This window comes from Nothoprocta perdicaria, unplaced genomic scaffold (assembly GCF_003342845.1).
Source record: "Nothoprocta perdicaria isolate Ctin4 unplaced genomic scaffold, notPer1 scaffold_106, whole genome shotgun sequence".
Lineage (NCBI taxonomy): Eukaryota > Metazoa > Chordata > Aves > Tinamiformes > Tinamidae > Nothoprocta > Nothoprocta perdicaria.
In genome coordinates, this window is record NW_020454161.1 from 768,338 (window position 1) to 788,198 (window position 19,861).

The 19,861-nt window shown below is 41.2% G+C and overlaps 1 protein-coding gene across 1 annotated transcript; it reads right to left on the minus strand.

Annotated features, from left to right (window-relative positions):
- Window positions 1–364: 364 nt before the first annotated feature.
- On the minus strand, window positions 365–19,426 carry ANKMY2 (ankyrin repeat and MYND domain containing 2). The gene is made up of 9 exons (XM_026044982.1): window positions 19,363–19,426; window positions 11,925–12,063; window positions 10,383–10,481; window positions 8,141–8,301; window positions 6,679–6,893; window positions 5,499–5,634; window positions 3,253–3,381; window positions 2,626–2,767; window positions 365–910 (listed from the first exon to the last, which is right to left on the minus strand). The coding sequence occupies exons 2-9, from the start codon at window positions 12,055–12,057 to the stop codon at window positions 687–689; spliced, it is 1,239 nt and encodes a 412-aa protein (XP_025900767.1). The 5' UTR covers window positions 12,058–12,063; window positions 19,363–19,426; the 3' UTR covers window positions 365–686.
- Window positions 19,427–19,861: the final 435 nt, after the last annotated feature.

A 19,861-nucleotide genomic window follows, 5' to 3' on the forward strand; every position in this document is an offset into this window, starting at 1 on the left:
ACTGGTCTTTGACAAACTTGGGATATTTCTGAGCAAATAAATAAGACATTCCCTTGAAATATATATTTCACAGTCAATTTRAGAGATCTGAAATAGTAGTATCATTAATAAAATTGCCACAAAATGACACTATTGCTGTGCACAGACCAGTCAAAACTATTTACAGCAAAGTCATGAAAGGTTTTGAGAATTCGGATGAGTGTCTTCAGAAACTTAATCACTACCGAATTCTTTCAAATGAAGCTTCATAGGGTGGCAAAGCTGCAAAGACTTTCACCTGCATTTCAGTGCATCTGCATCTTGCAGATGAAAACCCTTTCAATTACTATGAAGATAAGATTTTAGGTTTTGAAAACAAAAATAACCTAAATTCCTTAAATGTTTCATTTTTACGAAGTGATCACAGACCTCAGAGATTACCATGCTTAGTGTTGATGATTCTATACCGCTCTATTTTTTAATCAAATAATAAATAGCTATTTTGACAGTCTACAACAGAACTTGCAGTACCTGTAGAGAAAGTAGCTAGTATTTCACCCCAGGATGAACAGGCACGTGCTGTCTGTCGTGGGGCGCCTTGCATGTGCCATGCTTTSGGAAGTCAGACGTGGGCAGCATTAAGTATTTTTTACGATGCTCGAGGTGCAAGGACTTAGCCAGAAGCCCTGGTCTCTTCCTACCCTGCTCTACTCCTCAGAATCTTGCAGTTTTTGAAGGGCAATGTCAGCTAAGCCAGTCTCACTTTCCAACAGACCGTCAGGATGTGGGGCTGGCGCCTCTGGCTCTTTGGTAAGCTCAGTTTCTTCTCTTCGGTCATCAGCATGATTTGGATCTGCTTCTTTGGTAGCATCTGGGCCAGGATCTGGCTGTTCTTCACCCATGGAACTGACCTCTGCTAGCTGCATTTCATCTGAACAAAAGAAAATTCCCATCATTAGTGAACATTGAATTCATGTGCAAGAAAACATTGTTATTTTTAGGGAAAAATAAAAGCTAGGAAACTATCAACTTTAAAAGCGAACCATGCTTCACCAAAGCCACCTCAGACACTAGAGTTCTGCACACCAGTTCATGTGCGTTTCAGCACCCAGCACTGCCCAGGCCAAAGGCCTCTACGGGCACAGAGCTGCCACAAGCCTGAGCACAGGCTTTGCCATCAACTTCCTTCTCACTCCTGCTCATGTAGTGGATATTCTTCAAGACTCTTGAAGAGTGGAAACTCTTCAAGTTTTTGTAGGGGTAGGAGCTTGTAAAGCGAAACTACTCAGCACTGGTGAGGCCCCCCGCTTCCAACACCGGGATCAGTTTTGGGCCTCTTCATACAAGGAAGACGGTGAGGTGCTGGCGCGAGCGCGGAGAAGGCGGCGAAGCTGGGGAGGGGGCTGCCGCGCAGACCCCACGAGGCGCGGCGGGGGGAGCTGGCGTTACTCGGGCTGGAGCAGAGGGGGCCCCGGGGAGACCTCAGCGCTCTCTGCAACTGCCTGGAAGGAGGCTGCAGTGAGCTGGGCGTGGGGGGTGTCTCTTCTGCATAATAACTACCAATAGGACAAGAAGAAATGGCCTCAAGAAGGATAGGAGTTTATAGGAATACATTTCAGAATTTCAGAATTCTTTCATTCTCAAGAAGCCATACTCTCACATGCCCAAAGGAAAAATTAACGAAGACTAACGCTTAGGGGGCATAGTATTGATTTTGTATTGTTATTTTTACCTTGCCTTTCACAGGGGAAGGAGAAGCAGCATTCGCTAAGATCCTGTCTGTCCCTCAGAAGGACGGCCCGTGGTCACTGCCAGCTTGAGTTAAGGTGCTTCAGCAGGTGCTCAGGGCCACGTGAGCCACCAGGGCTCACGGCTGCCCCTGCRCGCAGGGCACGGTCACCGCTCCCCTCGGCCCGCGCCACAGCGTCTCCAAGGAAGCTCAGGAGGACGCTGGCTGTTCCCAGCACGTGCCCTGCCCTGYATGTCACACAGCCAGGCCGTGGCAAAGAGCATGATTTTTCCAGGACACTTTTACAACCCTTAAGACAAGGGAAGAAAATTCTTAAGCAAAAAAGGCTTTTCCCCCCAGATTTTCCTATCATTTTGATCACAGGAACATTGTATCAGAGTAGGCTTAGAGAAGGGCCATATGGGTTTTTCTGTCTCARTGCATTATTTGCTTATTGAAGGGAGAAAAACACCAACGAAACAGAAAAAGGCAGTCCCTTCTTTGCACTCACAATACACATGAAAGTTAATTTCAAATAGCATATATATATACACACACACACACACATATATATATACATAGGAGAACTGAAGTCTAACCTTTCCCACTGGAAGCTGCTTTCCTATTCTCAACTTGTGCTACCACTTTGAACACAAAGTAGAGAAGCATGAAACTCCCRAGTTACTTTGATTTAAAATCTGGATTTTGAACAGACATCCGAATAACTCCAGCATTAAACACAGTTTGCAGGAAGCACACACCACCTGCAAACTGAAAGACTGCAATTCCAGCACACGCAGGTACGTTGCCATCTTATAACAAAGTCCTTAACGTCACTGTTACACATTTCAAGACTCATTTCTATTGCTCATAGTTAGCACAGCAGCAGTTTCAGCAAGCAAAGCACTGGTCCTAACCTTTCTTTTGCCTTTTTTCTTGCTTCCTTTTTTCTTTGGCAGCTTCTAGTTCTTGTTTCTCATGAATTTCCTTCAGTGTCTTGCAGACTTTTTTGTGGGTAAACCAGTGGATTTTCTGGCAGTCCTGGTCACAGTACATCACCTGAAAGTTACAGCAGTTCCTCTTCATATATTAAATTATACATGATAATATTAAACTTTTTATAGTATTCAACTAAATTCCTATACATATGCACACACTACTTCACACACTACTTCATACACACACTACTTCATATACACACACTTATTTACACACACTACTTCATAGTATTTTCAAGCAATGTGTAGTGTCATATGGAATAATTCTAAGCCATATATAGCTGTAATAGCTTCTTTTGCAGCTATCAACAGACAGAAATGTTTTTCTTCCTCCATCTTTAAACACACAATCCTGAAAACCCAAACATTCTTGCTGATGGAGTTTAGGGTTCCTCTCTCAGGAGGCACCAATGCCCTACAGACATGCACATCATTCCTCTACCCTATATCCTACTCTTTACACACTCTTCCTACACATTCAAAATCCTCAGCAACTCGAGGCACTATTTTTTTGCAATTCTATTGCCACAATTTACAGACTCTTACCATTTTACACACCGAACACCTCTTGTCTGCTCCTTTCTCCCCACAGGTTGTACAGAATTCTGCATCCACAAAACCCACTTGGCCGGTAATTGCTTGGGTAAGGACAGAGAAAGCAGTAGGATCACAACCCTGAAATACAAGTGGTCAATGAGAACAAATGAATTCTGTAAAACAGAGGACATCCCACAATAACACCGTAAGTTTCAGATTTAAAAAAAATCACTATCATGAGTAGACAGCAGCAGAGCAGCTTCCCAGTGGTCATCTGTAGTCCCACTGAGGAAGGGGCAGCAGCAAGAATATAAAATTAAATCACAGAAATTTAACTAAGACACAGAACTTAACATTTACAAAGCTCATACAATTGTATGAAGCTCATCTAGTTCTCAGCTTCCGTAGATGGGAAGATAAAAAAACCTTACTTGCTTTCGCATTGTAAAATGAGACAAAGATCAGACACTTTAGAAAAATAAACGTTGTACCTAGTGAAGCTCACAAATACAACACTACATGAATATTGCTCACTGCCCTCCCCCTTTCCACGTGAAGTAACTCCAGAAACAGCTTCCACGTCCATCTCACGAGGCACCACATCGACGACTGTGCTTACGGGCCCACCCCTTCTTGGCGCACTGAACACATGAATATCCCACAGCTGATGTTGCTTCAGCAGSAGTTAAGTGCCCCTTTGATGCACCTGTGGGGTGAGTTCATGACCTGTACTTTCTCCAGTGCTTTTCTAACACTGTCCTCGGCCTGTAAATCACACACAGCAGGTTTTTGCACATTAGTCTCTGTGCTGGCAGGACGAAAAATATTTTAGTTGGCACTGACATACTCCTAGGCTTGGGACTCAGGTACTACTGACCAAGTGGTCAGAACTTGAAATCCTCAAAATAATTATTTGCATATTATTATTTGCAGATAACCTTCCATGCAGCACAAGCACTAATATCTAGAGTATTTTCGTGGTAAGCATAAATAAAGAATTCCTATGTGCAATATTGTAAACATGGAAGAAAAAAAAAAAGATATTTTACTGCAGCTCTGAGGAGATCCTGAAACTGTCAGACCCCCATTGAATAAGCAGGAGCAAAACTACTCCCACTAAGCTGAGATGCTCAGACTGAATTCAAGTAATTGAACGCGCCAAAGGGCCAAAGTTCCCATGCAATTAAAAACGACAGCACTGCCCCCTTGCCTGTTGTGTATTCTGGACAGTCAGAGCCACAGCAAAACAGACTGCTTGGAAGGGAGCAGGAGAGAAGGCCGCAAGCTCTTGTCAGGAAAGAAATAAACAAAAAACAGGACAGGAAGGAAAGTGTTTACTCTAAAGGCAGCCTTAATGCAGCAGAATGACTCAAGTTTTCACACAGTGTTTATTTTTCCAGCCTGGACGAACAGTAGGGATTGCTGTTGTAGACATTAAGCCTCAAGACATTTTAGTTCACTGGAGCCATTTAAGATAGAGGCTATTTTTAATTTACTAAGCACTGCAAGCACGTCATAAAAATTGTTCACTTCCCCCAGCGTTAGTGTATATATAGCACCCAGCTCGCAGAGACTGGGGAGAATTTTTTCTGTTTCTTAAAGCAGAAAGATAGTAACAAATCTTACCAAGAATTAAGTGATTAAAAGCACTCTAACAGGAATGTGTTAGCAAAGAAGTATTAGGAAAGATAAAGCTACGTTTTCTACTTGTAATTTTGAGTTCCTAATTTAGACACATGTTGTGCTGCGTGCTGCATTATCTCGCCTCTCCCACTAAATAAGGAAGCTTTGCAGAATGTTTCAATTTTCATGCACTCTGAAAACAAGCACTGGATTAAACCTAGGAAATGCCTCCATTTCCTAGGTTTGCACCTGGGGAAGAAAAAGTGCAGAACAAGTTTCATCTTGTCGGAAGCAACAAATTTGTAAAACTGCATTTGAAAGAAAAACTGACTAAATATCCTGGAGTAGGACAAAAAACATTCTGATAAAGCAAGAAACTACTCCAGTTTTCTTTAACAGCTAGAAGGTATCCAACCATTCAGTTTCCTGGGCACAGAAAAAGAAATAGTAGGTCACAATGTTTTATAAAGTATGAAAGTATTACTACAAATATAATAAAACTTCAGTTTTCCTGGAGAAAAATCTTCACTTAATGTAATAGGTTACAGAAGCTAAGAAATTAAAAAGATAATTTAATCTTAATGTGCTCTGTAAATTGCTGAGCAAGTATTTGCTCGATAGGGGAAACTTACCAGCTCAACGGGCGCAATGCTCCTCACGAGCTGCTGCAGCAACGTGGCCTCACAGTACGGGAACTTCCGGATGCTTTCCCGGATCAGCTTCTCTTGATAGACAGGAAAACCATCTTTCTCTCTCCCTTTCAAGAGGCTAGATTTTAAAAAAACAAAGTCCAATAAGAGATCATATGATAAATGTTCAGGGACAAGTACACAGCAGGCTGAACTAAGCTTTCAGTGAAGAACTGTAACTCACAATGATTTCTGCAGTTTGGAAGACAAAAGAGTCTTCAAAGTGCAAATTAAATGATTTGCATGTTAGTGCAGAGCAATATAAATAACTAAATTTATGCTCTGAAACTACTACTTAATACTCAGCCACCTGGAGTAAAATAATCATTTATAGCTGGACTCCTATCAACTATGTCAGACTGAAGTTGAAAGTGGAAGTGCTTATGGTTAAAGARCATTGTGAAAATAAACACACTTTAAAATACAAATTCTGGTTTACTTGTTTTTAATAACACAGTACAGTCCTGATGTCACTATATTTAATTGTGTGGCTCCTACTGTTTTATTTGGATCACTGGTGAGCTCTATGGTTTCCGCAGGTGAAAGCTGTTTGACTTCGTAATTTATTTTCAGTATCAGCAAGAAATCCAGAGGCCTAGAGGGGCCCTAGGCACACGGTCCTTCTGAGAGCTGGGCCACTTAACTGAATAGTTGAGATTAAGCAAATAGTTTTCAGGTTATGAAGATCTGCCTGAAATTTAAGAGCCCAGGTCTCTTCTAAAAGAGCACACTGGACATATAGAAATTGATTTTTTGTTCACCTCTCCTTTCTTTATCACACCGAGCTCTTTGCTCCTTTGTTGTGTATATGTGATTGCCAAGCTCTAACAGCTTCAAAAGAGCTGAAACTTTAGGGATATTTCCTTTGTATGGGAATGTTCAGTGCTAATTCAGAGAAACCAGGGCTCAATCCCACCTTGACTTCACTATAACTGGGATTATTTCAAAATTTACTCGGTACCATCTTTATTCAAGACAATGCAGTTAAACTGGTATAATTTTGGATTATACYGGTATAAATTTGGATTATTAGTCTTGGTGGATACACTACTATCACTACAGTCATCTGGTATGGGTAAGGCTGGTTCATACCCCCAGAGTCCCCTGTAGTGGAAACACAGACCTTTTGATGAGGCCATCCAGTTTGTCTTCTCGCTCTTTTAAGAAGGTAATACATTTCTGGAAGATGCAACTGATGTAGTGCATTTTCATAGCAAGCACTTCATTCATATCTCTCTGCTTCATACATTTCTCACAAATTAAATCCAGGACCCTGTAACATTTCTGCAGTGCTTCTACTTCTGCCAACAGAGGGTTCTCTTTTACCAGCAACACGATCTATGAGAAAGATCGAAGAAAATGTAATCTAATTAGGAATGGATATTTTCAAGCTCATGCAGAAGCCTAAAGCTTAGATTGCACTTTGTAGCTGATTTCAGTGGCTTTCTAATATTCCTCCATCTCCTCCTTATGCTGTCTCCCCCTTCTTTTGTTGATGCATTTTCTAACTACTTAGTATTCTGGCATTCAAAGTTTCCATACAATAAACACTCAGTAGGTTCACACTAAATAAATAAATAAATAAATAAATAAATAAATAAATTTTTTAAAAAAACCCCAGATGCCTGTTGAATTAACCATTTTACAAGAAACACTTGAGAAACTACCATACACTGTCCAAAACTCTTTCTTCTCCCAACCACTTAAAATCAGCTGCACTTGTATGATTCAAGTGACTTCACAGAACTAGTTAACCTCACATAAATTTGAGTCTCTTGGGCAGGCTACTCAAACACTGCACTAACCTTTCTGGGAGCTACTTGTCTACTCTGCTCCCTAAATGAGCTGCCACTGCAGATGCCTCCATCTGTGTTTGCATGTGCAACAGGCACAGACACTGAGCCTGGTAACTGCTGCCAAATGCTGACTTGGAGTGGGAAACCCAAGGAACCTGTTTGCGAATTTAGATGCACTTCTTGCTCTGAGCTACCCTGGGGAGCAAACCATGAGAGGCAGATTATTTTCAGCAAATACACTGGGAAGTGAAAACAAAGGTCCCCTGCACGTAGGTTCAGAAACAGCAGCAGATGTTACTGCAGTGAATGAGCGATTGAGGTCGGAAGATGCATGCTGAGGCAAGCACTGGCAGAACAAGGAGATTTTGTTGAGAAACAAAATTATTTTTGTTTCCACTTCAAGACAGGCTTTAAAAAAAAGAAAAAAAAAAAAAAAAAGAGCTTCTTTCTTTCTTCCTTCCTTCCTTCCTTTCTTCCTTCCTTCCTTTCTTCCTTTCCTTTTCTTTAAATTCAAACTCACAAATTTCACTGCTTAAAGGTGTTAAAGTTTCTGGCGTGTTGTACCACCCACTAAGCGTGTCACAAGGATGCGGCACAAGCACGAAAACTAAAATAGCTCCATTCTGAATCATGTTTAAATGATGGGCCAGATTCTGTAATTCTCTCTCATTTCCCAAAGCACACGCATAATGCCTTTGAGCTCAACAGAATTTTCTGAGGAGCATGATATTTTTGACAAAAAGAAACTGCTCCCACGCTAGCAAACATATAATTTACATACTACTCTACCTTAACAGGGTGCATGTTAGTAGTAGTGATTATCTTATGCAGAGGCCCAGCTAACTTTACTGGCAGCTTTGGTTCTTTATCTAGGCCTTGTGGTTTGGTATAGTAGTTTAGCCTCTCGCGTGGAAAGAAGTTGTTGATGACGGTGACACAATCATGTTGACCTAAAAGGACACGCAAGAAAAAAAATCACCAGGAAGAAGGAAACCACAGCCAGAAAAGAAAGCCAGACATAATACATCCAACAGGGATGACGCTTACCCACAAAGGAGCTAAGTATAATATGCTTTCCACCTCTAGCTGGTTACTCTTGCCATAYGTTTTAAAATTATAACCTACTGACACCCAGCAGGAAATGACTTCATGAAATTTCATTCTGAGAACCACATCCCCTTCACTCATCTTTTTTTCCTGTTAAAAGCTAAAAGAATAGTATTTTCTCAAAGTTCTTTAATATACTCAGTATTAAGCTGTATGGAATAACAGTATTTTGATTCTCATGCACAACTACACTACTAGCATCATATTAACGTTGACAACTTCTCAAGAGAAGTTCTCCCAACTTTGTCCCTTCCAAGATTAATGACATTTGCATGGGGATTTCAGACCTGAAACAGACAGTGGTGTCTTTTAATGTGAAGTGCAAGAAATTATGAGAACAGAACGTGCCCAAAATTTACCCCCACAAGAGTAATGATGAAAGTAACAAGATGAGAGAAGTTACACCCCCTCCTTGTTTTCTGCATCTGACAAAATGATGGATTACTTGGCTAAAGGGAAAGTAAAATTTAGCTTCTTTAGTTCAAGGCCACATTCTTTAAACTGATTGATTTATCTTGGCACTGACCCCATTAATCAGGAGAAGACGAAAGAGCCAACCGAATTCCAGTATTTAAAATACTCCACTGTTTCAGAAGAGACTGTTCTAAGCTAATAGAGCGTAGTGTAAGACAAATGACAAGGGAATAAGTATCCTCACTTCCCACACACAGATGAATTCCTAGTCATTGGAAAGATAACAAAAAAAGAGGAGGAATACATTCCAATATTCAGACTTTTACAGGTTAGCATGTTTTTGTATGGCTCAAGATATTGATTCTTTCTTGATGACATGATTTTATTTAAAGAAGAATTCTGCAAAATCCTACTTTCCTAAATTCCTTTCATGCTGCATGGGGAATGGTAACTCAGCATCACATCCAGAAACACCCTTCAAATCCAAAAATCTGCTTAATAAGACTGCACTTTTCAAAGTATTTAGTTGAAGGCGGGGTTTGCAGCTTGAACATCAAGTTAGAAATGTCAAATTTGTCTTCTTTAAAAGAGCAGTGTGAGATATGATGGAATTGAAATGGCACTATCTCACTGTTTAAGAAAGTAAGTATATGGCAAGGTAGACTTTGGATCCAGAACTTATAACGTGTTTTGACATATCTGTTATCTCACAGATAACAGATCTTAAATCCAGCACTCAGAAGCACTCAAGAGCCTGCACAATAGACTTCTTTTTATATTTAAACAACACAAGAAGGCTGGATTGAAAAGAGAAAAGGAGTCCTTGTTTCTGGTCTCTGGTCATCTGAACAGCATGAGTTCATTCATGAAAAAGATTTCTTTTTTTTCTCAAAGCACATCTTTGCTGGAAAAATCAAAAGTATATTTGATTTTGTTGGGAATGTTAATCCAGGAATCTATCAAGGTAGTAAGGGAAGTAAAAAAGGTTTTAAACCCCCAACACATCTGTGCTGTCCAGGGTCACACAGCACATTCCAGCAAGCAGTAAATCTTCTCCCTTGTTCTAGTCACGTTTAGGTGAGCGGGGCCTGACCTATCTCAGAAGAGGTTCTCGGGGTTCTCCTGCAGCACAGGAGGACAGGAGGTGACTCCCTGCTGATGCACAGCATGGCAGGGGCAAAGCGCAGAGGTGACTTCCCCGCTCCAGGCATGGGCACCATGTTCATTCCCTCCTACGGAGGGAGCTCCAAACATGCCCTTTGTGCCTACCCGCCCTCCAGGCCCCCGGGACCCTGCCAGATTTCTCTTACTGGTTAAGAAGGGAATTTATAGGGAAATAAAGTACAAATCAACTGTGTAATAGGATGAAATATGGAAAAAGCTCAATTTCTGTGTCATGTCAGAACTAGCCATTTAATAATGCCATTCCAGTAAACAGACACCAGAATCTAACATTTCATATTGGGTAGAAATTTAGGAAGTGATAAGAGACTTCCACCTTTCACCTTACCCACAAAAGCAGCCATCTGAGCTGCTGTCCTTCCCACGGAGTTGACAACATCAGTCTCTGCTCCAGCCTCTAACATCATCCAGGTGATTTCTTTGTTTCCTGAATTCAGGGCAAGATGTGGGAGAGAAGAAAGAAAACACATACACACAAAAGAACCCTTTATTTTGATGAAAAACAAGTAGCAAACTTATTAAAGAAATCATAGAAACAACACTGACAAAAATAAACGTTCTTAATGTCCCTATTTTAGCAACAACTAAAAGAAAGATACAATGCTGCCTCCTTAACTTTGATGGTTCAAGAGGTTCAAACCAAAGGAAAATATCCATTCAGGATCAAACTGCCCTCTGTAAAATACTTCTTCTCCTGAAACTTCCCCATTATGGAAGCTGCATGTATATAACTACAGCAGAACTTGGTCCCCTTGGATAGCAGCAGAGAAGCAAATTGTGCTAATCCAGGTTGACAGTTCAGCTACAACATCTGCTATTCTAAGAAGAAAAACAAATTCAGTACTATTATGTAGCAGGGGCACAGGGAAGAGAACAGATTGTTCTTTTCTCCCCAGCGGGAACTGGGCGTTCAGGCTGGGCTAAGCACCAAATAAAATGAAGCTAAAATTTGATGGGAAGATTAAATGACTTAATTGCTGCCCTTCAGAGGCTAATAAGGACATTTGTCACCGATTGTGCTAGTTCTGTATTCAAAGGTATTCTTACTTCAGCAGTTTTTGTGCACATGTTAACTAAACCATGAAGTGGGTGGTGGATGGAAATTAATGTTTCCAATTTAAAAACAAAAGCTCCATCAGCGCTCACATCCATTTGTACTCACAGACAACAGATCTTAAAGCCAATATGCAGAAGTATTCACACCCCAAGTAGCAGGTCAGAATCTCAGCATTTAACTGAGTTGGGTAAAGTTCCCCTGCACACACAGGCCTTTCTTTTTCGTGATAATGATGAAAGAAAGCAGAATTTAACATTCTATCTGTTCAAAAATCTTAAGCAAATTTCCCCAGAAACTCTTTTCTCTGGGAAAGACATAAATAGACTAATGAAGATACTTTAAAATAAACTCATATTCTCAAATCTAATAAATTCCAAATTCTTTTTATTGTGAAAGAACACAGAGGTCCCTTCCAATCTTAAGGGTCCTATGACTCTATGTAAAGAGTTAAAAAGGCAGGACAGGACAGTATATTTTTTCAAGAGAACTTACCTGCCCGTTGCACAAGAAAAGTATCACCAGAGTGAATTTTCAGATCTGTGACTGAACAGGTCAAATGAGGTACACATAGACTGGATGCCTCAAAAAGCCAAAGCCCATTCTTATTTCAGAACAAAGATCCTAACCCTCAGCAGTAGCTACCCCGTCTGCTGTCCTGACACCTCTACAGGCCTGGTCATATTAACATGACTCAGGTAAGCAGCAGAAAGCCTGAATGATACAGGAGTGTCAATGCTTTTGGTTACTAACTTCTAGCAAGCTGCCCGCATCGACATTACTGACCCCAGCAACCTCATTTTAGCAAAACGTTACCCGAAAGTCCAGCAAACATGAGYGCCGTGTATCCGTGCTCGTGTTCGTTGCAGTTCACGTCCGCCCCGTGCCGCAGCAGCAGCTTGCACATGTCTCCCTTCCCTTTGTAGGCCGCGTGCATGAGGGGCGTCATGCCATGCTGACCGGAGAGACGGCAGAGGAGAAGCRATCAGAAGAGTGTGAGTCACACGTCTCCCTCTTTGCACCGTGGATCATTTTCACTTGTACACAAAGCATCCAATTTCAAYTGCCAACACCTTACATGTGTGCAGGTTTTGAAGCAAATAAGCTCACAGAATCTCGATGAATAAATGTGGCTCTTAACGTACAGCAGACTGGAGTCACTGCTTTCTAAATACACTGTGCTATTTATTTGAAGCAGACCAGTCTTCAATAAAACAAAGACATTTATTCTCAATTAGTTAATGCTCTTTTGTAAAAGACATTGGTGTTAAAGACAAGTAATGAGTCTGATRAATACCTTCATTTTAAAGTTCCTAAGTTGTTACTTTTCCCTTGCATTATATACAAGAGGCAAGAAAAACACAGAAGGCCCTTGCTTTTTGCCCCACTATAAGGATCTGCAGTTTCTGCTCACTTGCAGCTGTGATTACCGGTTTGTGCCTCTGTGTTACACCAGTACAAACGCTCTTCTGAGGCTGCCCTGCTCCATCCAGACATCAGAACCACCCAGCCTCGAGCCCGGCCTTTTGGCACCGAGGTACCGTGCGCTGGCCCCAAGGGCGCCAGTGACCACCGACCTCTGTGAACGCTACGGGCAAGGGGCAGCCCAGGGGGAACTGGCAATAGTGCCTTTCTCCCTCTCAAGTGGTGGGGAGAAGCACATTTCTCTCTAGAAATTTGCAGGACATTCTGGTTTTAGAACTTGATACGCTTTTTTCCAGCTTGCTGGTTGTTTTCAGTGAACATCAAACCAGGATCCATGTTAGCAGCCAAGATGCAGCAAATGCCTGGTAACGTTCCCCAGTGCTGAATACACAGGAGTGCAACTCAGTCTTTCCCATATGGAAATCAAAATGGGAATTTCCTCCCTTCTTTGGCAGGTTAAGGCCATGTGCAAACACTCACTCACACCAGTGCTACAGTGTAGTACATACATGCTGATGTAATCTCCCAAAATAACCGTCAGGTTGAGCCTTGGTACTTTGTTTCCAACTAGGACAGAATGAAAACTAAAATATCTTAGTATCATTTTCAAAAAATTCTTTTAAAGATGATGGAAAACAGGCAAGTTCAAATTAGGCTAACCTCATTAAAATAGTACAGTTCCATTACTCCCCACCCTAACTGGAAACATTAAAAAGTGATTTTTGGCACAGTATAAGTAACCTGAAATATTTTGSTATAATGCAGTATGAACTGCCATTAAAGAAACATAAAACCTAAACGAAGTAGTTTGCAAACATGAAACAAAATTGTAATTGGTTTTACCAGGTTTTATTKGCAATTTTACAAAGGAAAGTAAACATTATATCCTAGAAACCCATCTTCCTGGGACAAACCCAGTTCAGAGCAATAATATAGGCTCTCTTCAGCAGCCTAGAGAAGTACTGCGGTAACAGGAAAAGAACACAGTAAGGTTTTGATCAAAGAATGAACATTGAGGACATGGTGACCGTAGGTGTGATTATACACTGCACGCCTGCTGTTTTCCTCAAAAATCTGACTAAAGATTAGATGACAAGGGAATGGTATTTGCTTCTGTCCTCCCTCCTTCTGGGAAACTTGCAAGAACCTCTGATTAAATCTGGACAGTGCAAAGCTCTCACGTYGATCATAAAACTCATCAAGCAGAAAGCACGTGGACAGATGTCACAAAACTGGATTTAAAGCTGTTCTAATATCAGTCCTTCATATTCAGAGCAAAGAAACAAACAGAGCAGAGTGGGGCTGTTTACCAGCACATCTGGAGAAGCCGGAGATGCCCTGCACTCTGCATGACATTCCTGTACGGAATCGGTGCACACATCCYCCCCCGGCTAAGTACAGAGACAGGCCCAGGCACAGTGTGTGTTCTGACACACGACATCTGGATCACTCACCAAAAGAACATACTTAACAGACTAAGCTGGCACAGTGTTTATTAAGATGGAACAAATTGCTTTATTCTTCCAATATGGAAGTTAGGACAAAGAACTAGTTTCCTAGCAGGAACTATGTAACTATGTTTCCTAGCAGGAACTATGTAATTCTTCTGCCCCCAAATCACATTCCCTACAATGAAAATGAATCTTTCCTAGTTTCTTGTTATTATGTTATTCTTGCTAGTACGTTGTTTTCATAGGGACATTACGTCCCTATGGACGGTGGTGGTCACCATGCTACAGTGACCACCATTAACATTTCCCATCTTCTGCAAGGTCACAGGCATTCCCTGCAAGTCTGACTGCCCACTGGGAACAGCTGCAGTGTCCCATGGGCATTGCTGGGCACCTCCCKTGGCCAGGATTTTTGCTAATCAACCAGCAGGGACCCGCTGGCACAGAGCTCTGCCCAGTGCCAGCCCAGCAATACCGCGCGCCAGCTGCCTGTCCCCGCGCTGAGCACACGCCAGCACCCGCCCAACGGGGCCGTTCCACGAGGTGAGAGGTGAGCTGCGCTGCTGCTGCGGGTGCAAGAAGAACAACCTCTGCAGGTTGGGTGCGCACTGCAGAGGGCCAGGGCTCCGGGTCCAGGATAGAGGGAAGACAAGAGAACAGAACAGTGCGTCTCCCTACCCCACCAGGGAAGTTTTGCACCCAGGTGTGGTCCTCAGGAGGAATAAGAACAAGTTCTCACAGGCAGCAGGCTGGAAAAACAACCTGCAATCTTCCTCTGTASTTTTCAACAACACTGTTTCTCAATAGTGTGACTGGAGGAATGGGGGTAAGGGAAAGGGGGAAAAAAAACGCTGGCAAACCAACCAAACACRTAATATAAATTCTGTTTAGCAGCCAGCCCACGTTTGGTAGAAAAGTTCATTATATGACCAACATCTGAATATGCATAATGACTATAAAAATACAGACAATACATATGCATGTGTATATATTTAAATACATATTGCATATGTAATTATAAATATGTGTGCACATATATATGTATTTAAAAGCCATTGCATTGTGCACAATATGGCAAGCTGSTAAATCTGCATTGTCCATGAAAACCTGAGGAACGGAACCCAATTCCCAGCRCCCTGGAGAGCGCCCCCCTCCCACCTCACGCTTCCTGCTGTTGCCCTAGGCTGGGCCGCACTGCAGAGAGCTCTGAGCAGCGCTCAGCTCTGCCCTCCCGCTGCAGGCAGGCCCGGGAGCTGCKAACTAGCGGCTAAGGGAGCTGTGACGGGGCAGATAGTGGTGAACAGGACCAGGGAAAAGAAAGGCTGGAAAAACCTTAGCTGAATAACTGCTACAGACACTGACACTGCTAAGTCATCTGCTGTTCCCAGACCATTTTGCAGCGAGGAATCCAACCACGTAACATGGATGAAGTGGCTTATTTTCTTCCTCAGATTCTGACAACTGCTCCAGTTCCATTCATTCAAGGAATTATAAGCTAGTCACACAGATTGGCAGCATGGCTTTTGTTTCAGACAGTACTTGGGAAGTTACCAAAAGGGAAATAACACAGAAATAGCAGTGCCACAAGAAAGCACAGAGGGGTCACGATGTGATGAATGTCTTCAAATTCACCTCTCCTTAAATAAGAGGAGGAAACATTATTTCAAATCAGACCATCTCATTAGATGAAGCCTAATTCAGCTAGATGATATTTGGAAGTCGATTACAAAAATGTCTCTAACTGACCTGTAACAGAAACGCTACTGAACACTGCTCATCTAGAAGCACATAACTTCATTTAGCATCAAATAAAAGCCTTCAGAAATTTCAGCCTTAAAGTTCTTCAATAAAATCACTCTACCTCTCTTTAATGGTTAGATTTGGAAGGGATAGCTATGAATAAATTCGTCTATTGCTACGTATGAACTAATYATAATCTGAATTGCTTTTCAGTGCATGCTGATATGTCTATCTTAATTATAGTCCTCCTTTATAGTCTTCCTGCTAAGCTGATGATTCACATATGTATCACATCAGGCTTCTCCATAATATTTCTGTTTATATGCAGTGATGAGAAGTTAAATTCCACATCCACCAAAGATCTGAATTGAAACCAGGAGATTTTTAATAGTTGTTGAATTTTCTCCAGTTAGTCTATTTTGAAATCCTAGGTAAAAAAATGTCAAAAGCCAGAACTCTGTCTCTTCAGTAAAGGTCAAGGCTTTGGGCATTTCCTGCTAACAGAAAGCTTATCCTGGAACAACAAGGTCGACTGACTGCAAAAGTCACCACTGGAGCCAATCAGTATGAACACAATTGCACAGACCTCACACACTAGTAAGCAGGTTGTTGCAGTAACTTCCAGAAATTATTTAGCTCTGTAATCAGCACATAAAAGCAGGTTGTTTCCAAAAAGATTATTTTATATTATAGAAATGAAAAGCTGAMTAACCAAGTCAGAGGGAAACTGTGAAGTTGAAAATGCCAAATGATAGTTCTGTACATAGTAAGGTTATAAAGTACATTGAAATATTTTAAGTATAAATAAAGAAGTCTTTTCAGATCAAGCCTCTCTGCTTGATCCATTGAAGTGAGCTGTCAAGAAAATACAGGACTGTGGCACTACAGTGCCCCTGGGCAACATTAACTAGCAGCACGACCAGAGGAAACTTCTGTGGCTAGAAAGCCAACGTGCTTCCTGCAGACCAAGATCTCAGTCACATCCTGCATATGGATGGAGTTAAAGTCTACAAACTGCCAACTTTAAGTCACAACAATATTTACAAGCTCTGTACTCCCAGGAGGAAAAAAGTTCCAGAACACTTTCTTCCACAGTACATTTCTAAACTAACAACCTTCCCAACTACTGCTGACTCTCAACAGCTTTTAGTCCAGCAGAAAGGGGGCCTCAGTATGCACAGATAGACAAAATCAACACAAGCATTAATGGGACATCTCTTCATGTATTCAGGTATTTTCAATCTGGGGGCACAGCACAGCCTGCTTCTTGGATATTGCAGATTCTCCAGCGTGTGCAATTATTAAAGTGTGACTCATGATTGCTGTACCACAAATAGAAGAGGCAGGCCACAAACTAAGCAAAATTACTTTTAAAACATCCCATATAAAAAAAGCCCTGGAGAAGGGACAGGAAAAAACACTCTAGTTCTCACAGCAGTCACAGTCTGTTATCAGCATCTAAGCATTTCACTCTCAGGGCTCTGTTTCCTCATTTCTTAACATTAACAAAAATGTACAATAGTAGCAATATAAATAACAAGGTAAATTCCAGGAGAATCAGCTAAGGTGAAGAAGGAAAGTAAGACCTGATACATTCAATGTAGGCTCCAATTGTGCCTAGCTGGGATAACTGATGAAACCAGTGTTTAATTGAGGTCTCACACACTATTTACTTGWGTACAGATACTAGAATAACATATCTGAGGAAAATTAAATTATAACAAAATTTAAAAGTTGTCATGTGATGACTGGTAGATTAGGAATCCTAAGTAAATCTGAATCTTATCCTGTCACATGCAATTACCAAGCACCAGTCTTGGGGGGAAAAAATGAGACTGTAACAATTTCTTTGTGTAAATTGTTTAAGTCTTATATGCTTTGGATATATTTACTCAGACGTTAACATTAGGCAAGTGTAGTTATTCTTTAGCCTCAATGTCACTCAGTGACAGTTTCTATTAATAAAGCATATCCTATCAGCAGTAATCTCACCTGCTGCACTAATACTGCACAGGATTCCCCGTGCCCTAGTCCAGCCTTTAAACAAAAATAGATGCTTACAAAGCTCAAATAACAGTACACTCAAAAGCATACTTACAATGAACCTTGCGTTCCTAGAGATTATTGTAAGGGTTTGATTAGTTTGTCTGGCGTTTGCTGAGATTTATGTGCAAGAAATTGTTTTTAAATAAAATTAGATAAATATAACTGATACACTGTGATAAGGAGAGAGAAAAAACAAAACAAAACAAAAAAGTGCTAATGCTCTCCCAGGCACGTGCCAGTGGATTGAAGGAGGTGATTATATCCCTCTGATCTGCATTTGTGAGACTGCCAGGCTCACTTTCCACTACTAGAAAGAAATCAATAAGCTGCAGTGAGTTCAACAGAGGACAGTCCAAGAGCTCCCGCACTGGGGGTTGGCACATTTGCCCAAAGAAATATATATATATATATATATATTTACTTTTATTTTTTTTTGAGGAAGATGGTCTTATTGAGCCTGAAGAAGCAGCAGCAGCCATGGGGGGCAGAAAGCTACTAGTGGCCAGGCAGTGCCTAGGGGAGGTTACCAGGAGGATGGAGGCAGGACAGTTACATGTGGCTGGAGGACAACAGGCAAGGGGCATAAATCGTAAGAGAGGTTCAGCCTGGACATGAACACCATGAGCACAATAAGGCAGTGGAACAGGCTGCCAGACATTGTGCAGTCACCATCCTTGGAGATTTACAGGACCTAAAGACTTGAAGCTATGAGCACCCTCATCGGACCTCATCGACGACCCTGTCTGGAACAGGAAGTTTGACTAGAAGCTTCTTGAGGTCCCTTTCAGCCTGAATTTCTTGGGGATCATATGAATTGTTAAAGTTGGGGAAAAGAAAAGCACCCATTCAAATGAAGTATCTAATGACACACAGACACATGCAATTGGACACTTCACTTGATAAATTGCCTTCTGATCTAAAATGTGCTGGGTAATTATAGTTTTTGCACTACATATTAATGTTTCATTCTTTTATAAAACACTATAAAAAGAAAAACATAATGAAACAGACATCCCACACTTTGTTACCTACGGGTGGAAGTAATTTCTTGGACACTTAAACCTTGTGTTCTACATGGCTGTAACACCTGCTTCTAGATAGGAAAATGTTTACCATTAAATGTTTACCATTTCTGACCTAGCTCCTTTCTACACTTACTGTGCTGCAGAGGTTTTGGGTGACATCCTACAAATGTGGGGCWGATGAATAATGGGGACACATGTTCCTTTCCCTTCTGCTACCTAAATGGAGGCACTATGGTTTGGTGGAGGTGACAGGGGGCAAGGAAGGCCCTTCCCCACATACCTTGCTGCAGTGCTCATTTTAGAGCAGAAAGAACCCACCAGAAAGTTCATGCAGGGCTTTCAGAGACAGAAAAACTCTGTAATATGTTCAGTAACGTTGATACTTAATTTTTCTTAAAAAATCAAAAACTCTTCAAAGGCTTACTATTCAGCTACAAGCTAGAAAGTTCTTCAGAAGAATTCTGATTTCCTGGAGTCTGCATAGCAACATAATTTAATAACAAGACCACCTCCAGAGCTAGTATTTTTCTTGCTAAACTCACTACCATACTTGCAATTTTGTCATACCTCATCCAAGCAATTGACACGGACATTCTTGCTGCCCAGTAGCCTTCCAGCCTCTTCAGTGTTCCCTTTAATTGAGGGAGAAAAAAAAAAAAAAAAAAAAAAAGAGAGAAAAAGAGAATGAGGGGGAAAAAAAGAATTAAGAGAAAAATTGGTCTCATTGACAATTTACACCAAAACCTTTCTAAGTAAATCACTGGTGGTCATTACCAATAAATCAACTACATCTAAGTAAGAGGCTTAAGGAAGAAGAGTGCTCTGTTCTAGGAGCTAAAAGYCAAAAACTCATAACAAGAAACAGTAGCTGATAACATGCATTAAGAGCAAACATTCATTTCTCTGACATAACCGACATACACTCACAAGGACAGAACAGCACTCTCTCTCCATAAACTCCACCAGAACACAATGCCTGTGAGTTTAAAAATACAGAATATTTTAAACATTTCTATACTTTGGAGAATCCTATATCCAAAGAGCYAAGTGCCCGCAAGAAGAAGTT